This window comes from Syngnathoides biaculeatus, chromosome 14 (genome assembly GCF_019802595.1).
Source record: "Syngnathoides biaculeatus isolate LvHL_M chromosome 14, ASM1980259v1, whole genome shotgun sequence".
NCBI classification, from domain to species: Eukaryota; Metazoa; Chordata; class Actinopteri; order Syngnathiformes; family Syngnathidae; genus Syngnathoides; species Syngnathoides biaculeatus.
The window spans coordinates 5,430,712-5,451,601 of NC_084653.1; the positions used below are offsets into that span (position 1 = coordinate 5,430,712).

Consider the following 20,890-nt stretch of genomic DNA (forward strand, 5'->3'; position numbering starts at 1 on the left):
AATTCTCATTATTATAATGATTATGTATATAATCATTTTAATGTGATGCTATGTATGTTTTATCTAAAACATCCATCCATTTTCTGAGCCGCTCATCCTCCCGTGGGTCACGGGAGTGCTGAGGCCAATTACAGCTGACATCGGGGAGGGTATTGGAACTGAAGTGATTCCCAGCCAAATGCAGGGCGCATGGAGACAGACAACAGTCGCACTCACAATCACACTTAGGGGCAATTTAGAGTGTCCAATGAATGGATGTTTTTGGGATGTGGTCGGAAACTGGAGAAAACCCATGCAGGTACGGGAGAACATGCAAACTCCACACAGGCCAGGCAGGAATTTCAACCCCCCCCAAAAAAAACTTACATGGTGAAAAGTTGAAAGCTGTTTAATAAATGTGCTTAAAGACATGTAAATAAAGTGTTTTTTTCATTTTTCATTTCATGTCAAATTTTTCTTTTATTTTCCTTTATATGGCAAAATGAATATCAGCTCTAATTATCAGTTATTGGGTTCCTTGTCTACTAATAATTTGTATTTGCCCCCGGAAAAAAACAACAATCCATGATTAGAGAAAAACAGACTATTTATAATGATCCAAGGGGTACTAATATCTTACAAATACTTATTAATATCCAAAACACATTGCACGGCTTTTACTGCGTGCTGATTGGTAGTTACCGGTGCAGTCGTTGTGCACAGATAACTAATCTGGTGGTGCTGTGGGTGGGACAATGCTGGAGACAGAAGTCACTAAAAGAGATGCTCGCTGCAGCTGCATCAAAGCCAAAATATTCCAGTTTAAAATTATTGGCTGTCAGATTAATTAATTGCTGATGCTGATGTGTGCCAAAATGCCAAATATCAACGCAGTCAGTTAACACTCCATCGCTATTCTTCTCAAAACTACTGTAGCTATAAACAAAGTAAAATATGTAGGGTATTACACTATTTTCCCCTCGTAGCCTGATTTATAATAATCAGTAGATCTTCAACTCAATGCAAAAGTTCCTTGTGGGGCTTTAAGATTCTATTGAAATGCCCCAGGTCTGAGAAAAGGCAGAAAAAAAATTGGATTTTTCAGGAACTGTGAGCACTTTCACACAGCAACTTGGCATACCACAAAGAGATCTTAGAGGATGCCAATGCTACCATCATGTGTGACAGTCATGGGAGAGACAAAAAAATGTCAGGAGTTAAATTTCCTGTCATGAAATTCCCTTATGTGGAGTTGCCATCCCATATGGGAATAGAGAACCGGGAAAGACACAACAAGAACAAATTGTCTCCACATGATGCAATTCAAAGACAGACGACTGCCATCCTGCCTCTGACATAGCTATAAATTTCATATGCACAATGATTTCTTTCTTCTAAATGGCAATACACAAAAAAGTTGGGCAAATTCTGCCTTTTACTGACAGTGAAAAGGGACTAATGAAAGAAATTGTCCTCTGTTTGTCTGTGTTTCAGGTGGCCAGTCTGCTAGACAAGCTCCACTCCACCAGGCAACATCTCCACCAGATGTGGCATGTCCGGAAGCTTAAACTGGACCAGTGCTTCCAGCTACGACTCTTTGAGCAGGATGCAGAGAAAGTAAAGAAAGAAACACTTTTCAGAACTCTTACAAGTGAATAGCAAAGTCTCATGCACACAATTGCAGTCAACCGAAAAGTTGGTGTAAAAATCAACCAATTGGAACAGCTCATTGATCAGCTTTTGTTGTGACTCTAAAGGACTCCATGCATTAACATTCCAGCAGAGGGTCACTTGAACGATATACATTAAAGCGACGTTTTAAAAAAAGATTTATAGGTGCACCTTACTAAACATGGTCATTTCCCCCCCAGCTTCACATTTGTTTTGGAGAACATGAAGTGTTGATGTCTCGTGTTGACTTTCATATGCAAAAAGTCGAGACAGACGAGGTTCCGGCGACAGAGGTGTGTTCTTCCAATAAATATTTACAAAGGGTAGGAATTAAATGCAGCAGTCGGGTCAACATCATGTGAGGGTGGGTGAGAACCTAAGCTTGACAAAGATGCACGTTTTCTGGTGGACAAAGCTTGGAATATGACTGCCAATGGCACAGTAACCACACGTCAGTTCACTTGTGTGAAAATGCATCATAACATTGAATATTGAAATAATGTTGCCTTTACCCATTCAGTCTGATCAATCTTTTTATATAGGGTGGAACAAAATCCAACTCAAATCTATTTAAGTGTTTGACAACAACTGGGACGCTGTACAGGACTCTGGAAGTTGTACAGACCACAATTTGACCTGAGCCTGTAGATCTCAGTGTCTTACTGGATTTATACTCTATAAGCAGTTCTTTCATATATTCAGCACCCCAACCATTTTGTGATTTATAGACTAATAGCAGAACTTTAAAATCTATTCTAAAGATGATTGGGAACCTTTGTCGAGACTTGAGAATTGGAGCAACATGCTCTGATGTCTTTGTTTTGGTTGGAACCCGAACCACAGCTGGTTAATGCTCTTTGGGGAGAGTTTAATAAGACCATTGTTATGGGTAGGTCTACTTGAGACAAAAGTATGGATGAGCTTGTCCTGATCTGCTTGGTACATATAAACCTTCACTCTAAATATGTTCTTCAACTGGTAGAAGGCTTTTTCATTGATTGATTTGGTATGACTACTCAAAGTCAGATGGGAATCTTGCAGCCCAACAAGGTTTGGGTCTTGGTCTTTGGGTTTTTAAAAAGAATGACTAAAGGTTTTTACTAACAACAAACCCATTTTCTCAACTGCCAAAACCAATTAAAAGTAGGCCCTTGGTTTTGGTTCAATAAGTGTGAAAAAGTGTAGTTAGACACTGAAGCTGTTCTCAAATTCCAATAAAACTGAACGGACCTTTCCGATGGCGATCCTAAGTTACGCCCCCTTAGCCACGTCCCACAAGCTTCCAAAATGGCGACTGAACATAACATGTTTGAAGTCGATTATCGCATGTTCCAGATAATGCGGTATGTTTTTTGCCAAATGCGTCAGAGTTGCCCAAGAAAGTTCCACAGATAGGTCTCAACTATTTCACGCAAGGATATGTACACGGAATTGAGATTTTGGGCAGAGCAGGAGGCAATGTCAGAGTTACAGCAAAATGGCCTCACAAACTTCAAATTGAAATCCGACAGTATAAAATAGTGGAATCGTACTGCACATGTTAAGCAGGATGAGAACTTTTTACTTGGAAAGATCATGAGTATTATCATTGTAGTCTTTATAAGTGAGTTAGGTTCGATTTTATACAAGTGCATTTAAACAATGGTGTTTAACTCAGTTAATACCATAGTCACCAGATGCAAACGTTTGACTTGGCTCGTAATCGAACCCAGTGCTCTGTCTTAAAAGTCTGATGTGATACAAATAGGCAAATGGACATTTCTCTTGCATGACATCGCGCATTTTCATATCACAAACCCTAAACTTCGACATAAAACATTACACACTTCATTCAGCAGGTCAGTGATACACTAACAAAGTGAAAGTTTTTCTGCAATGTATAAAGCACTGATAATCTTTTTTTCTTTTCGACTTGTCCCGTTAGGGGTCGCCACAGCATGTCATCTTTTGCCATCTTAGCCTATCTTCTGCATCTTCCTCTCTAATCCCAACTGCCCTCATATCTTCCCTCACCACATCCATAAACCTTCTCTTTGGTCTTCCTCTCGCCCTTTTGCCTGGCAGCTCCATCCTCAGCACCCTTCCACCAATATACTCACTCTCTCGCCTCTGGACATGTCCAAACCATCGAAGTCTGCTCTCTCGAATCTTTTCTCCAAAACATCCAACTTTGGCTGTCCCTCTAATGACCTCATTTCTAATCCTACCCAACCTGCTCACTCCGAGCGAGAACCTCAACATCTTCATTTCTGCTACCTCCAGTTCTGCTTCCTGTTGTTTCTTCAGTGCCACCGTCTCTAATCCGTACATCATGGCTGGCCTCACCACTGTTTTGTAAACTTTGCCCATCATCCTAGCAGAGACTCTTCTGTCACATAACACACCAGACACCTTTCGCCAGCAGTTCCAACCTGCTTGGACCTGTTTCTTCACTTCCTTACCACACTCACCATTGTTCTGGATTGTTGACCCTAAATATTTGAAGTCCTCCACCCTCGCTATCTCTTCTCCCTGTAGCCTCACTCTTCCCCCTCCACCTTTCTCATTCACGCACATATATTCTGTTTTACTCTGGCTAATCTTCATTCCTCTCCTTTCCAGTGCATGTCTACAGCTTTCTAATTGTTCCTCTGCATGCTCCCTGCTTTCACTGGATATCACAATATCATCTGCGAACATCATGGTCCCAGGGGATTTCAGTCTAACCTCATCTGTCAGCCTATCCATTACCACTGCAAACAGGAAGGGGCTCAGAGCTGATCCCTGATGCAGTCCCACCTTCACCTTAAATTCTTCTGTCACACCTAAGGCACACCTCACCATTGTTCTGCTGCCATCATACATGTCCTGTACAATTTTAACATACTTATTTGCCAAACCAGACTTACACATGCAGTACCACAATTCCTCTCTTGGTACTCTGTCATAGGCTTTCTCTAGATCCACAAAGACACAATGTAACTCCTTCTGACCTTCTCTGTACTTTTCCACTAGCATCCCAAGGCAAATAATGCATCTGTGGTACTCTTTCTAGGCATGAAACCATACTGTTGCTCGCAGATACTTACCTCTGTCCTGAGTCTACCCTCCACTACTCTTTCCCATAACTTCATTGTGTGGCTCATCAACTTTATTCCTCTATAATTGCCACAGCTCTGAACATCGCCTTTGTTCTTAAAAATGGGAACTAGAACACTTTTCCTCCATTCTTAAGGCATCTTTTCGCCCGCTAGTATTCTGTTGAATAAGTTGGCCAAAAACTCCACAGCCATCTCCAAATTGCATCCATACCTCTACCGGTATGTCATCAGGACCAACTGCCTTTCCAATTTTCATCCTTTGTAGTGCCTTTCTGACTTCCCCCTTACTAATCATTGCCACTTCCTGGTCCTTCACACTTGCCTCTTCTACTCTTCATTCTCTCTCATTTTCTTCATTCATCAACTTCTCAAATTATTCTTTCCATCTTTTTAGCACACTACTGGCACCAGTCAACACATTTCCATCTCTATCCTTAATCACCCTTACCTGCTGCACATCCTTACCATCTCTATCCCTCTGGCCGACCTGTAGAGATCCTTTTCTCCTTCTTTCGTGTCCAACCTGGTGTACATGTCTTCATATGCTTCTTGTTTAGCCTTTGCCACCTCTACCGTTGCCCTTCGTCGCATATCTATTTACTCCTTTCACCTTTCCTCAGTCCTCTCAGTATCCCACTTTTCTTTGCTAATCTCTTTCCTTGTATGACTCCCTGTATTTTGGGGTTCCACCACCAAGTCTCCTTCTCCCCTTTCTTACCAAAAGACACACCAAATACTCTCCTGCCTGTCTCTCTGATTACCTTGGCTGTCGGAGTCCAGTCTTCCGGGAGCTTCTGCTGTCCATCGAGAGCCTGTCTCACCTCTTTCCGAAAGGCCACACAACATTCTTCCTTTCTCAGCTTCCACCACATGGTTCTCTGCTGTACCTTTGTCTTCCTACCCACCACCAGAGTCTTCCTACACACTACCATCCTATGCTGTCGAGCTACACTCTCCCCTACCACTACTTTACAGTCAGTAACCTCCTTCAGATTACATCGTCTGCACAAAATATAATCCACCTGCGTGCTTCTACCTCCGCTATTGTAGGTCACTTTATGTTCCTCCCTCTTCTGGAAATAAGTGTTCACTACAGCCAGCTCCATCCTTTTTGCAAAATCCACCACCATCTTTCCCTCAAAGTGCCTTTCCTGGATGCCGTACTTACCCATCACTTCTTCATCGCCCCTGTTTCCTTTACCAATATGTTCATTACCATCTGCACCAATCACAACTATCCAGTATCTGGGATGCTCAGAACTACTTCATCTAGTTCCTTCCAGAATTTGTTTTTCAACTCTAGGTCACATCCTACCTGTGGGGCATAGCCGCTAACCACATTATACAAAACACCCTCATTTTCAAATTTTAGTCTCATCACTCAATCTGATACTCTTTTCACCTCCAAGACATTCTGCGCCAGCTCTTCCTTTAAAATAACCCCTACTCCATTTCTCTTCCCATCTACTCCGTGGTAGAATAATTTAAACACTGCTCCTAAACTTCTAGCCTTACTACCTTTCCACCTGATCTCTTGGATGCACAGAATATCAACCTTTCTCCTAATCATCATGTCAACCAACTCCTGAGCTTTTCCTGTCATAGTCCCAACATTCAAAGTCCCAACACTCAGTTGTAGGCTCTGTGCATTCCTCTTTTCCTTCTGACGATGGATCCGGTTTCCTCATGTTCTTTGTCAGTAGCTGAATTTCCACCGAAGCCCTGCAGGTTAGCTGAGGCGGGGGTGGGCGTTGTTAACCCTGGCCACGACCGATCCGGTATGGGATTCTTTAGATGAACGCTCATATTTGTTTGGCACAGTTTTTACGCCGGATGCCCTTCCTGACGCAACCCTCTGCATTTATCCGGGCTTGGGACCGGCCTACAGATTGCACTGGTTTGTGCCCCCATAGGGCTGGATTGTATAAAGCACTGATAATAATTCAATCAAACAATAATCAAAGAGATGATAATTCTCCGTCGCTTACCTTCCAACATACAGCCTTGTGTTTGTTGATATTGTTCACATTTAGTTGTACGTGCAGTCTTCCGCAAGCCTTAATCCATCGTAGACACTTCGTCAACTGTGTTTTAGGCTTTGGAAAATAAATCAACCGGGCCCCTTGTAACCTAGGAGGATATCTTTCATCAGAATTGCACGTTCACCAAGCACATCTGAGGACCATTTTCTTCATAACATTAACTTTTCAAAGTGCACACGACTGACAAAAGCATTGCTTGTGGGACAATATGGCGACAGGGGCATGCAATATGGCTGCATCCTCCGTCTGTGACGTCACCCGGACATTCGCCAATGAAAACACGCGGCGCACCCTAACTATTGGAGACAAATGCGCCCCTTCTGACAAGGAAGCTCCTTTCGAAAAGGAGAACATCACACAACCGAGTGAAGTTACTGGGTCAATATTACACTATTGATTCGAGCCATATTAAGATGATATGTGATCACGGCCAAACTGCATCCCCGTCCGATCCACTTTCGCGACGGAGATGAGCCATCATCTCATCTCATCGCAGCCGGCCGGTGTGGCTTATGACGGAGCCGAGCAGTGCTGCTTTAGGGGGTTGTTTATAGACACTGAAGTACGCGATGAACAACACAGTCGAGCCGGGGCGCTTTACTACACGCACGTGGCTGAGTGAGGCATTCTCGGCTGGGTTCTTCAGAGCCGCCTCCATCTCCAAAGCCCGACGCGTAGCCTTCGCAGAAGCCCTGACCGCCGAACGCGGTGCCTCAGCCGGTGTGGCTGATTTTCGGCGCCGTGGTGGCATATAATGGAGTCGAGCCGTGCTGCTTTTAGGGGGTTGTTCATAGCTGCCGCAGTACTCGATGAACACCATCAAGCCGGTGCCGCATTACCGCACGTTGCGGCTGAGTGAGGCATTCTTGTCTGGGTTCTTCAGATTCGCCGCTGTCTGCGCAGCAGCTAGACGCCGTCCAACGCGCACATCGACATATTTCGCACGCGAATCTTTTCTTATGTTATGAGAGACCGATTTCGTGGTTCACTCCAAACTATTATTTTTTTTAGTAGCTGTATACACACCTATCTGTTATTTGGAACCCACAAAGCTCTCGTCCTCTGCAACCGTGCAATCCATTTTTCACAACGAACAGGGTCTCTTTCAAACCTATGAAGGGTAATTCCATTCTCCCGAGTGTTCAAACAATGTCCAGCAATGCAATGAGTCGGCATTTTGGCTAAAAGGAAGGAACAACGAGCAACCTTCCTGGAGGTAAAACTAATGGGAACAAATGACTCCACTTGGGGGCGCCGCTGTCCTTTAAATCACTTCCTGCTTCTTCTTGAAAACAATTCCCTCGAGAAGATTTTAATGGCGAGAGTTACAAAACGCTTTATACGTCAAAATCATGTTTTGTGGTGAAAAAAACGCATGGGCCCATATTGGCTGACATTTTTTCATTGATAACATACTAAAAATCATCCATTTCATCACAGTAGCCCTTTAAGAAGTGTACTTTATTTTATTAAAAAGCCACATTTACATTCTCCACAATTGGAAGATTTAATTTACTTACTCTTTAGTTACTCTTACTTACCATTCAAGGGAGCCCAAGTACCACCAGTGTTAATTGTATGACATGTGAAGAATCTCTGATGTATAGGTAATGTTTTAGGGCGCCATTTAATATTTTTAGTTCTTGTAAGTGAAAGCAACTGTTAAATTAGAAGATGAATGTTGATGTCTTTTTAGCTATTAAGATCCTATTGATAGTGGTTGGCAAAATAATTTCTCAGAAAATGTGGATAATCTTGTAGTTACACTGTTATTGCAGCATTTTTAAAAAATGCAAAACAGATTAATCAATCTTACAGGTAACTGTAACTCTGATGGAGAAGTGAGTTGAAGCTAGATTAGCTGTCAGTGGTAATCAATTGTTCTTTGTGCAGATGTTTGACTGGATCAGCCACAACAAGGAGTTGTTTCTGCAGAGTCACACTGAGATCGGTCGAGCATACCAACATGCTGCTGAGCTACAGACGCAACACAACCACTTTGCCATGAACTCTATGGTAGGCAACATACAGACACACCCGCATTGTACCACACAAAAGAGACGCCTATTGTTACATTTTTGTCCCTTCTAGAATGCTTACGTCAACATCAACAGGATCATGGCTGTAGCGAGTCGGCTGGCAGAGGCGGGACACTACGCGTCCTCACAGATTAAACAGATCTCAAGTCAGCTGGATTTGGACTGGAAAAGCTTCGCTGCTGCTCTCGATGAACGCTCAACCATCCTCGCCATGTCTGCTGTTTTCCACCAGAAAGCGGAACAGGTGAGTAGAACTAAAAAAAAGTCCTTGACTTTGTTCAGAAAAAAACATCAGTTTTAAGTTTACTTTGATTTGTTGTCTTTTCCTCCATTTTAAATTTTTATAAGGCCTAATTTCATTGCTTTTTCAATGCTTTTAATCATATAAAGCATATTGAATTATCTTGTGAATGAAATGTACGATACAAATAAATTTGCTTTGCTTAAATCCATCAGAGCTCCCCAAGATCTACTCTGGATCAGACAGGTTTCTGGGCTGTCACTGCAAAACACAGAGGTTCAGCTCCCTCCAAATATTTTCCTCTGGGTTTCAGTCTGGAGACTGGCTAGGCCACGCCAGAACCTTGATATGCTTCTTTCGGAGCCACCGTTGGTTTTCCTGGCTGTGTGCTTCAGGTCGTTGAAACATCCAGGCACGACCCATCTTCAATGGTCTGGCTGAGGGAAAGAGGTTGCTCCCCAAAATCTCACAATACATGGCAGCGGTCATCATCTCCTTAACACAGTGCAGTCATCCTGGCCCATGTGCAGAAAAACACCCCCAAAGCATAATGTTGCCACCCCATGCTTCACAGTAGGGATGGTGTTCTTGGGATGGAACGCATCATTCGTCTTCCTCCAAACACTTTGTGGAATTATGTGGAATCATCTCACCACAAAACTTTCTCCCATGACTCCTCTGTATCATCCAAATGGTCATTGGCAAACTTAAGACGGGCCTTGACATGGGCTGATTAAAGCAGGGGAACCTTCCGTGCCATGCATGATTTCAAACCATGACGTCTTAGTGTGTTACCAACAGTCACCTTGGAAACGATTGTTCCAACTCTTTTCAGGTCATTGACCAAGTACTGCCGTGTCGTCCTTGGCTGATTCCTTACCTTTCTAAGGATCTTTGAGACCCCACGAGGCGATATCTTGCATGAGGTTGCATTCCGATTGAGAGTGACCATCATGTTTAGCTTCTTCCATTTTCTAATGATTGCTCCAACAGTGGACCTTTTTTCACCAAGCTGCTTGGCAATTTCTCTGTAGCCCTTTCCAGCTGTGTGGAGTTGTACAATTTTGTATCTGGTGTCATTGGACAGCTCTTTGGTCTTGGCCATGTGAAAAGTTTTAAGCCTTACTGATTGTATGGGGTGGACAGGTGTCTTTATGCAGCTAACGACCTCACACAGGTGCATCTGATTCAGGATAATACATGGAGTGGAGATGGACTTTTAAAGGAGGACTAACAGGTCATTGAGGGTCAGAATTGTAGCTTACGGGGTTGGTCGGAGGACAGGCGGAGGTCGGTACATAGGGGTTCAGGATCAGGAATGCGGAAGTGCGGGAATGAGTCATGGATGGCAATGATCTGGCAAAGCCAGACTGTCTACTGGGTCCTATATATACTCGGGTTCATTATAGCTGATGAGGCGCAGTTGTGCACCTCCTAATCAATGCAGGTGTGCAGGGGACCTGCACAGCCAGGGCTGGACCGGTCGGACCATGACAGTACCCCCCCCCACCCCTTAACGGCCGACTACAGACGGCCCAGGAGCCACAGAATGAGATGGGGGGGGGACAGGACTGGGGGGACTAATGGCGATGGACGAGTTGGTCGAAGCCATCTTACATGGAACGTGGGATTAACCCTCATCGATCTGGAGAGTTTCAAAGAAACAGCGACAGGGTTAATGATCTTAGTGATAGGAAAGGCACCCACGAACCTGGGAGCGAGCTTGTGTGACTCCGTCCGCAGCAGAAGATCCTTTGTGGACAACCATACACGTTGTCCCACCTTGAACACAGGTGCCCTTCTTCTCTTGCGGTCCGCCGCGTATTTGTAGGTGCTCCCCATGCGTATTAGTGTCTTTGGGGCTATTTCCCAGGTCTGCTTGCAGCGTCTCACCACTGCCAATGTGGATGGAACCGCGGAGTCGGTGGCCACTGATGGAAACAGAGAGGGAGGGTAAACATGAACGATGTGGAATGGAGCCATATCTGTGGAGGTGGAAGAGAGTGGAGAGTTGTGGGCATACTCCACCCAACTGAGGTGCTGGCTCCAAGTGCTGTGATCATGCGATGCCAGACAGCGTAGACCAGTTTCCAGGTCCTGATTTATTCTTTCTGTTTGGCCATTGGACTCCAGGTGATGACTTGAAGTGAGGCTTACTTTTGCCCCGGTGAGGGTCCAGAATTCCTTCCAGAATCGAGATACGAATTGCGGTCCTCTGTCCGATACTACATCCAATGGCAGCCATGATAGCAGACGACTTTGTCTAGTAGTAGCTGCGCTGTCTGCTTTGCAGACGGAATCCGAGGAGTTGGCACACAATGGACCACCTTAGAAAACCGATCGATGACTTAGATTACCACTGTGTTTCCCTGGGAGCAGGGTAGACCTGTATCGAAGTCTAGGGAAAGGTATGACCAGGGACGAGAGGGAATTGGTCGTGGCTGTAGCTCACCCATAGGTCACAGGCGAGAGGTCTTATTGGCCATACAGATCGGGCACGCGTTGATATACTCCCTTATGTTCTTTCCCAGGTTTGGCCACCAAAACCGTTGTTCCACTACTAAGCGGGTCTTCACCACGCCAGGGTGGCAGACGGTCTTGTTTGTGTGGGCCCAATCAATGATGTCTCCTCGTAGCGAAGGAACCATGACCAGACGGCCGGGAGGACATTCGGCTGGGGCCGGAGGGTTCCTCAAAGCCTCCTTTACCCGTGTATTGATATCCCAGGTGAACCCGGACACGAAGCAGGCGTCCGGAAGAATTGGAACACTCACGGGCTCCGTTCGCTCCCTTCATGGATCTGAGATAGTGTGTCTGTTTTGCCATTCTTTGAGCCTGGACAAAAGGACAGAGCGAACCGAAAGCGAGTGAAAAAGAGTGCCCACCTGGCCTGGTGAGCATTCAGTCTCTTGACGGTCCTCAAGTGGTCCAAGTTCTTATTGTCCGTAAGAACCAGAAATGGTACTTGTGATCCCTCCAGCCAGTGTCTCCTTTCCTCCAGTGCCGTTTTGACCGCCAGTAATTTGCGATTGCCCACCTCATAATTCTGCTCTGCTGGAGTCAGTCTTTTAGACAGGAGGGCGCACGGGGGAATTCTTCCATCTTTTGCACACCTCTGGGAGAGTACTGTTCCCATTTCTGGGTCCGATGCATCCACCTCGACCACCAACTGCCTCTCTGGATCTGGCATGATGAGGGTAGGAGCTGTGGTGAAACTTGACCTAAGTCTATCGAAGGACTCCTGGCAGGTCCCATCCCACTCGAATGAGTTGCGGGGTGAAGTGAGGACGTACAAGGGGGCAGCAATGGAACTGAAGTTCCTGATGAACTTGTGGTAGAAGTTGGCAAATCCGATGAACCTCTGCACCTCTCTGCGATTGGTGGGAGTGGGCCATTGGAGAACCGAATCGACCTGAATGGGATCCATGCGAATCTGTCCCTCGGCCAAGATGAATCCCAAGAATGTGACGTTAGGTCAGTGGAACTCCCACTTTTCCATCTTGACATATAGATTATGTCGTAGCAATTGCTGCAGCACCTCCCTGACATGCTCAATGTGGGACGCTTCTGTCAGGTTTAAACAGCCTAGGACATCTAAAGTAAAATTATCAAGGAAGGAAGACAAGAGGAACTTCTGGCTCGTGAGGAGAACGTGGGATGTGTCTCTTTCACAATCTCCAACCTGTTCTAATCACATCTCCACGTCTCCACTTTTTTATTCCTTAGCGTGGTCCGTATCACACAAAGCAAAATGTGACAAACAAAGCAACTGTAACAAAAATAGTCCATGTGAGTCTTATGCGATGTCTTCACCATCCTCTGGATATCGTCAGTCTTTGTTGTCTTCTGCATCAATGTCTGGTGTTTCCACGGCACCCAATGTAAATTGATTGCATCACATTGTTAAAGTACATCATAGCAAAGATTCCATGGCACCCAATGTGTCTCTCGATTGCATTGCATCACATAAGCATTAAAAACCCAAGAAAGCAAATATGAGATAACTTTATATCCAATTAATCCAACATTTTCTTCCTGTTTATCAAAAATTTGCTTAAATCCTCACATCACCCAAAATAGACACTTTGCCAGATCTTCGACTATTTTGATACACTCAGAGGAAAAATGGTTGTTTATACATCGTCATAACAGCTGGGATCTGGAAACAGATCAGGCAAGTCAGCCAGAATACTCCCTCATGATTTGTCCCCAGCAAAGGATGCATCTACGTCATTTTGTTCTCCATGGGTGAGAATGCTGTGGCAATAATTCAGTTTCGGCAACAACCACACAAAGTCAAAATAGCTGCAAAAACCGCAATGGAATTGAAATAGATGAGACCAATGCTTTTTATTTGCCGAACACACTCATCCATTTGTCCGACACGGAGGTGTCAACACCAGAGTGCTCATTCACCTTACCGTCAAGGACCCTAAGGCCTTTTATAGCCTCGGTCAGACCACCATCAGCAGCCATACGGTTCAGGATGAAGATGGATCGCTCCCTAAAGAGAGCGCAGACACCACCTTTTTCAGCTCGGCGCATGTCCATGGCTGTTTGGTTTTGAAATGGCATTAAGGGGCTCCAAGTTGTTAATGCACAGCCTCAAAAAACACTTTTGAGTCCAATTTCCCAATTTTGACATTGTGGTGGATGTACTTTTTTCTCTCCACGTTCTTGTTGGTTGCACACCACCAACACACGAAAGATTCAATTCCATTTGCCACTTAGTCAGCCAATTAACACTCTGAACACCACAGGAACACCAATGCGCAGATGTTGGATCGTTTTATCCTTGGCATTCAGCTGCTCTCTTCTCTGCCATTGTTCAAATGAAATTGCCTGTACAGTAGAAGTTGATTCAATAACAGACATAGGATGATTATAAAGTACAATAATGTTACATTCTTGGGCAATTTATTAAAAAGCCGGTTATCTCCTTACCACTACCAGATGTCACTATGTAACAATGGCTTCAATGAATTCTCAATCACCAAAATGATTTTACACATCATTGCTGGTAAATTTCCCAATTTGTTTCTGGTTCCTAGCAAATGGGCGCAAGTGAAATACTCGGTGAGAATCAGAAAACAATGTTTTTCATTTTTCAAAAAAAGTCAATGGATATACAGAATCCCAATTTTTGCATTCATTATCAGGTACTGTTTTACTCATAACTTCCAAGGTGCAGTTATCTGGTAATAGCGCTGGTATAATCTATAAATGTGGTCTGCAAACGACGCAATCTTTTGATAAAGCTGTTGCTGCTTGTTCCACCATAAGAAGACTATTATTATTTTGTCCCAAAATGACTGTTATTACATGAAACCACTCATCAACCTTTAGCTTTTGGATCACCCTAACATTTTCTAATGTTGCTCTAGGAGAAAGGGTGCTAGCTGTTAGCTCTGTGCTACAAAGCATCAAAGGGAAGTGTGGATTACCAGAGATGTAGACCCAGAGGAAAAATCCCCAACATGGATTTTCTCCTTCATTATTTTCATCCGTCACCAAAGTGTCCCAACTCGTGTGCATTCAGATTATTCATCAAAAACCACATAATTTGACTATATTGCTCCTTGTTCCCCTATCTGTCGGAATTGACCATGGGATTATTATAAAATAAATTTTGGATCACCGCACGCTTGGGAACCCAATTGTGGATCATTTAGATTTTAGATTGCCGTAGGTTTTTCGTGCATGGCATGACAACATTAAGACACCCCACAGATATCTCAAAAACAGGAAGACAATTTTTTGACAATCATGTTTTGTTCCATCTCCCGGAAATGGCAACATTTGCTGGATTAAGAGTTGTACATCTTTCTATTTTGATAGAAATGTCATGTTTCGCAGAAGGTGAAACAAAACAGTTAATGCACTTATTTCTATGAAGTCATGAAGTGACCTTTGAAAGTCATAATCTTATCACAATTTGGCAAAATCAAGACCGCGCTTGTCACCAATGCTTGCTTTATGTTGTAAAATGCTTTTTTCGCTTCCGCCCTCCATTTCAACAAGTCAAGTCTTCCTTATTGCATCATTTTGTGTAATGGAGTTGTTAATTTGGCTAATTTGGTACCCAAATTCAGCATTAATTTGTCAGTCCAAAAAATGACAAATTGTTAAATTGTTTGTGGCTTTTGAGTTTGTAAAATGTTTAACTTGCTATTGCCAAATTTGGAGTTTCTTTTTGCTTTGTGCCCGCCCTCAGCCAGATGCTTTAAAAGAGCCACTGTCTTTCACATTTCCTTATCACAGGACGCTATCGCTACATTTTTAAATAAACCAGGGAGTTTAAATTTTGACTCCAAATGTGAATGCAAACCAAATTTGGCATTCTTTACCCACCACTATTACGATGAATATTATTGCATCTGGTCTGAGGGAATTAAAGTGTCAAAGTCAGGCACGCAAGGTAGTCTAATTTTGTATGTCCTCAGGTGGAGTCAGCACACTCCCCTTAAAAAGTTTTGTCCAAGTCCAGTCTGTCTCAGTTGGTCATTATTTTATGATGTCATGTCATAAAGGCGCGTGCACTCACCTCTTTGTTCTTAATTTTCAACTTTCCTTTATTGTCCTGATGTCAGTCCTTTTTTGTCATCATCTCTTCTATGAAACATAATTTAATTTTCTTTCTCTAAAAATTCTCATTTCGCTCTCATGATATTTTCTTCCAATATTCCTATATATCTCTTTATGATTATTTATTTTATTATATATTATATTATATCATATTATATACTCTTGCAAGGTCACTATTTTCTGGCTATTTAACTGACCAGTGAAATTGTGTTGATATCCATTTATATAAATATTATTTTTGTGTCGGATTAATTTTTTCCGGCATATTTCCAATCTTTACATTGCAGTGTGTCTCTAAGTTTTTCCTTACTATTATTATTTTCCCATTTTAGTCACTTTAAAGAGAATTATTGCCATTATTTTCCACAGTGGTGCGTTAAGTTTACAATTGAAGTTTACAACTGAGAGTATACCACTACTTTCACTGAATTTTCTGTAGCACACGGGAATATTGGATTTTATGGAATTTATTGCAAAGATATTTAAACAAGGAATTTAAGTGCGCGACAGGGCTCCGTCACCCTAAGGATGTGTTGGGAATTTTAGGAGCAAAAGCTATTTACACATGGAATTTAAGTGCGCGACAGGGCTCCGTCACCCTCAGGAGGAGCAAAATGTATTTACACATGGAATTTAAGTGCGTGACAGGGCTCCGTCACCCTCAAACTGACATTGACTAGTATAGGACAATGCTTGATCGTGTCTCCTTACACGCTTTAATGACTTCCCGTCATTTACTCTGTGAGCCGATTTCACTCTTTTTAAACCAAAATTGGACTCACCCTCTTGTCTTCCCTCCATCTCTGGATCCCGTCAACCGTCGGATACCAGCCGGCGGGCTGCACACCAGTCCTGTAAAGGGTCTTTAGACTGAGAAAGAGTCTGCCGTGGCCACAGTCTTTCTGGTATTCAACACACCCGCTGGAATCCTCAAGCATCTTGGGATCCGGCTTGAAGGACCAATTTAATGTCAGGTTTAAACAGCCTAGGACATTTAAAGTAAAATTATCAAGGAAGGAAGACAAGAGGAACTTCTGGCTCGCGAGAACGTGGGATGTGTCTCTTTCACAATCTCCAACCCATTCTAATCACATATCCACGTCTCCACTTTTTTATTCCTTAGCGTGGTCTGCATCACATAAAGAAAATTGTGACAAACAAAGGAACCGTGACAAAATAGTTCAAGTGAGTCTTTGCGATGTCTTCACCATCCTATGGATATCGTCAGTCTTTGTTCTCATCTGCATGACTGTCTGGTGTTTCCACGGCACCCAATGTAAATTGATTGCATCACATTGTTAAAGTACATCAAAGCAAAGTTTCCTTGGGACCCAATGTGCCTCTCGATTGCATTGCATCACATAAGCATTAAAAACCCAAGAAAGCAAATATGAGATAACTTTATATCCAATCAATCCAACAGCTTCATCCGGGGAAAAGATCAGAATGTCGTCGGGGTAGACGAACACGTTCTTGTTCAGTCTCTCCCGTAGCACATCATTAATAACATTTTGAAACACCGCTGGCGCGTTCGTCAGGCCAAACGGCATCACCAGGTAGTCGTAGTGGCCTATTGCTGTATTAAAGGCCGTCTTCCACTCGTCCGCTTCTCTGATGCGTACCAGATGGTACGCATTTCGTAAATCCAACTTGGTGAGAATCCGGGCCCCTTGAAGCAGTTTGAATGCAGTAGCAATTAGGGGAAAAAGGTACCTGTTCTTGATGGTGATGTCATTGAGTCCCCTGTAATCAATACAATGCCGTAACGAGGTGTCCTTCTTCTTGACAAAAAAGAATCTTGCTCCAGCTGGTGATGATGATGGTCGGATGAGTCCTGCCGCTTGTGACTCCTCCACGTACTCCTTCATGGCTTGGTGTTCCGGTCCTGTTAATGAAAAGAGCCTCCCATCGAGGGAGTGAGGTGCCGGGCAACAGCTCGATCACACAATCGTACGGGCAGTGCGGCGGAAGGGATTTTGCCTTTGCCTCTGAGAAAACTTCCTTGAGGTCCTGATAACAGGACGGCACTGCTGGTAATTCCGGTACGGACTTCGATTCCTGTAAGTCGACGGGTGTGATCTGTAAACTCCCCTCTTCTCGAGTCCCAAAACACAGCTTACTACATTCTTCGCCCCATGCCCTGATTTGACTGGTGGTCCAGTCAATGTGTGGGTTGTGTTTTTTAAGGCAGGGACTGCCCAAGATGACATCGCTGCGCCGCGAGTTGAATACATGGAAACTTATTTTCTCGGTGTGAGCATCCCGAAATGTCATCCTCAGAGATTGCGTACGGTGAATTGCTCGGCAAAGGAAGTTACCATTGGCCGCAAATGCGTTGCAAAACCGCTGCGTCTGAAAAGTCACAGCGGCCAAGGCCTCGACTACCTATGGATTAATCAGGTTCGCGTCCGATCCCGAGTCAAAAAAGGCTGTGGTGGAATAAATACGGCCCCCTGAGCTCAAGGTGACTCGAAGCAGTACTCGACTCGATCTCGCCGCGGTGTAATTCATACTCATCGGAGTTGTGATCTTGAGGGCGGAGCGCTTGGGCCTGACCGGACAGTGGGCTACTAAGTGACCCAGGCGTCCACAGTAGAAGCATCGACCCTCTCACCGATGTCACAGTCGTTCCTCTGCCGGACCATCGAGTCCCTCAACCTGCATCGGCTCTGTCGCGGGTATGGGCGTCGGCAGCTGGGAAACCGGTGGGGCAGACGCATTCTACTCTCCTTCGAGTAGCGCGTCCACTTGTCCCTGGATTGGTAGCCTCTGGTCGATCTTGAGAGCACGGGCGATGAGTGAATCCAGGGAGGTAGGCAGGTCCACGGCAATGAGGCGGCTGCTGGTTTGTGGTGAGAGCCCTTGGAAGAAGGCGTCAAGAAGCGCATCCTCATTCCATCGTCTTTCGGCTGCTCTGATGCGAAACTCGATAGCGTAATCGGCCACGCAACGCTGTCCCTGTCGTAACGTGATCAACGACGCTGCTGCTTCGTGTTCCGGCGAGGCATACTGGAATACCTGCATCATTGCGCATACAAAGAATGTCCAGGAGTGGCATGTTCCAGAGTTGCGACTCCACTCTGCCGTGGCCCACGCCTATGCTCTTCCCGTCATGTGGGATATGACAAAGGCAATTCGTGCGCGGTACGTCAGGAAGGCGGAGGCCTGGAGCTCGAAGTGAAGCTCGCACTGGATGAGAAAGGTTTTGACGTTCCCTGAGTCGCCAGAAAAGTGTTCAGGCCGGGAGAGAGTTGTGGCTCCAAACCGCTGAAAGCCCACGACTGGCGGGGTAATCAAGCGACCTGGATTGATGTAGGAACCGTGGCGGCTGCTATTGGCATGACGTTAGCGGCGCTACCCTGGGAAGCTAGCCATGGATTTAATCAGGCACAGATCTCGTGAAGCGTCTGGTTAGTCACCTGAAGAGGAGTCTCCTGCTTGGCCAGGTGTCTGCCTTGGATCTGCAATGAACGGCGGATGGCTTCTGAATCGGCTGGGTCCATGTTATGGCCAGATCATTCTGTCATAACCAGAACGCTAGGGCGGACCAAAATGCACGACTCAATAGACAGGAAGGCAGTTAAAGGAAGCTCTTTATTTGTTCCAATGTCGAATGCCGGAGAGTCATTCAGTGGGAGCAGTAGTATCAGGAGCGTCAAGCTTACGTGGTTGGTCGTAGGACAGGCCGAGGTCGGTACACAGGGGTTCAGGATCAGCAATGCGGAAGTGCGGGAACGAGGCATGGATGGCACCGATCTAGCAAAGCCAGACCATCCGCTGGGTCCTATATATACTAGAGTTCATTATAGCTGATGGGGCAGAGGTGTGCGCCTCCTAATCAACGCAAATGTGCAGGGGACCTGCACAGCCAGGGCTGGACTGGTCGGACCATGACAACATTTTGATTTCTGGATTTTTCTTCTTAGATATTCTCTCTCACAGTGGTCATGCACCTACGATGAAAATTTCAGACCCCTCCATGATTTCTAAGTGGGAGAACTTGCAATATAGCAGGGTGTTCAAATACATGTTTTCTTCATTGTACATAAATACATCAAAAAGCAACACCTTTGTCTGCTCAAAAGATAAGCAATGCAACAAAATTTAAAGAAGTTGCCATTCATGTGAGTTCTAGAATCTATTCGTACTATATACTGTACACTAAAATAATGATGTCAGCTGCTCTACGTGCTTCTCATTGTTTGTAATGTAGCATGTAGCTTTTGGTTTTGAATGACTGATAGTGAATAGAGAGCTAGCAGGGTTGGGCGGCTGTGGCTTATTTGGTAAAGCTTGTCGTCCTGTGACTCAGGGGTCACTGGTTAAAATCGCTCTCCTTAAGCAAGACACTGAATCCTAATTTTCTCCCAGTGGGGATAGCAGCCACACATTATTGTGTGAATGTGAGGGTTTCTGAAGCTCTTTGCGCACAATATGGTGTTGATATAGCGTAATAAAAGTTTAGTCCTTGTGAAAGCTTGACGGACTCTTTTTAGCAAGGTTGACATGACAACTTGCTTTGAATCCTGCTCGTCGGTGGTTATTATCTACAGATGTAATTAAATAGGGTGATGAGGAAAAACTGTCAGTTGAGGAGTGGGAGGTTGGGGTAAAGAGCGTGCTTGACTTTAATTAACAGGCCGCCTGGAAGTGAACTTAATTGACGAGAACAAAATGAAGGTGATGGTGAAATAGAAAATTGATATAATGAGGAGGTTTCAGTCAATTATCTAATAACTTCATTGATCCAATTTCTTTGTCTTTGCAGTTCTTGTTGGAAGTGGAGGCGTGGTGCAAGGTCTGCAGTGAAGGGGGGCTCCCAACCGAGATGCAAGAGTTGGAGCTGGCCATCCACCGTCACCAGAGCCTCTACGAGCAGGTCACACAGGCCTACACGGAGGTAAAGAGTACCAGAACCTCAGGAGAACCACATGAGTATCACATAAAAAAAGCCCAAGACCAAAGGAGAAATTTCTGGATTGTAAAAAAAAATGTCCCTATCCCTTCTAATTTTAAGAAAGGCGTTTTAGTTTTAGCCACCTGAAGTCAGTTTAAGCCTTCCAAAAATCAACTGGGCTGTTGTGCAACCAAAAAAAGTCATGTGTTAACTTCAAATTTGTAACTATTCTGTGATTGTGCCCTGATTTTACCTCAGCTATAATATCTTCTACATATTTGTTTCTATTTCATGCTGGGGTTAAAAGGTTCTGGCTAACAGACATCTGAAAAGAATAGCATTATACTCGATCATTG

At 44.4% G+C, this 20,890-nt stretch overlaps 1 protein-coding gene and 1 long non-coding RNA gene across 3 annotated transcripts in view; one reads left to right on the forward strand and one right to left on the reverse strand.

Annotated features, from left to right (window-relative positions):
- Positions 1–20,890, forward strand: part of kalrna (kalirin RhoGEF kinase a) — a 242,497-nt gene that overhangs the window by 44,151 nt on the left and 177,456 nt on the right. For both annotated transcript variants that reach the window (XM_061842645.1, XM_061842646.1), the window contains exons 8-11: positions 1,474–1,596; positions 8,666–8,788; positions 8,864–9,055; positions 20,406–20,537. In XM_061842645.1, the coding sequence (XP_061698629.1) occupies positions 1,474–1,596; positions 8,666–8,788; positions 8,864–9,055; positions 20,406–20,537 (570 nt within the window). The remainder of the gene's footprint in view (positions 1–1,473; positions 1,597–8,665; positions 8,789–8,863; positions 9,056–20,405; positions 20,538–20,890) is intronic.
- LOC133512722 (uncharacterized) lies at positions 373–16,917 on the reverse strand. Its single transcript, XR_009798273.1, has 3 exons — positions 16,420–16,917; positions 6,719–6,860; positions 373–1,574 (listed from the first exon to the last, which is right to left on the reverse strand). It is a non-coding gene; the product is annotated as an uncharacterized LOC133512722 (long non-coding RNA).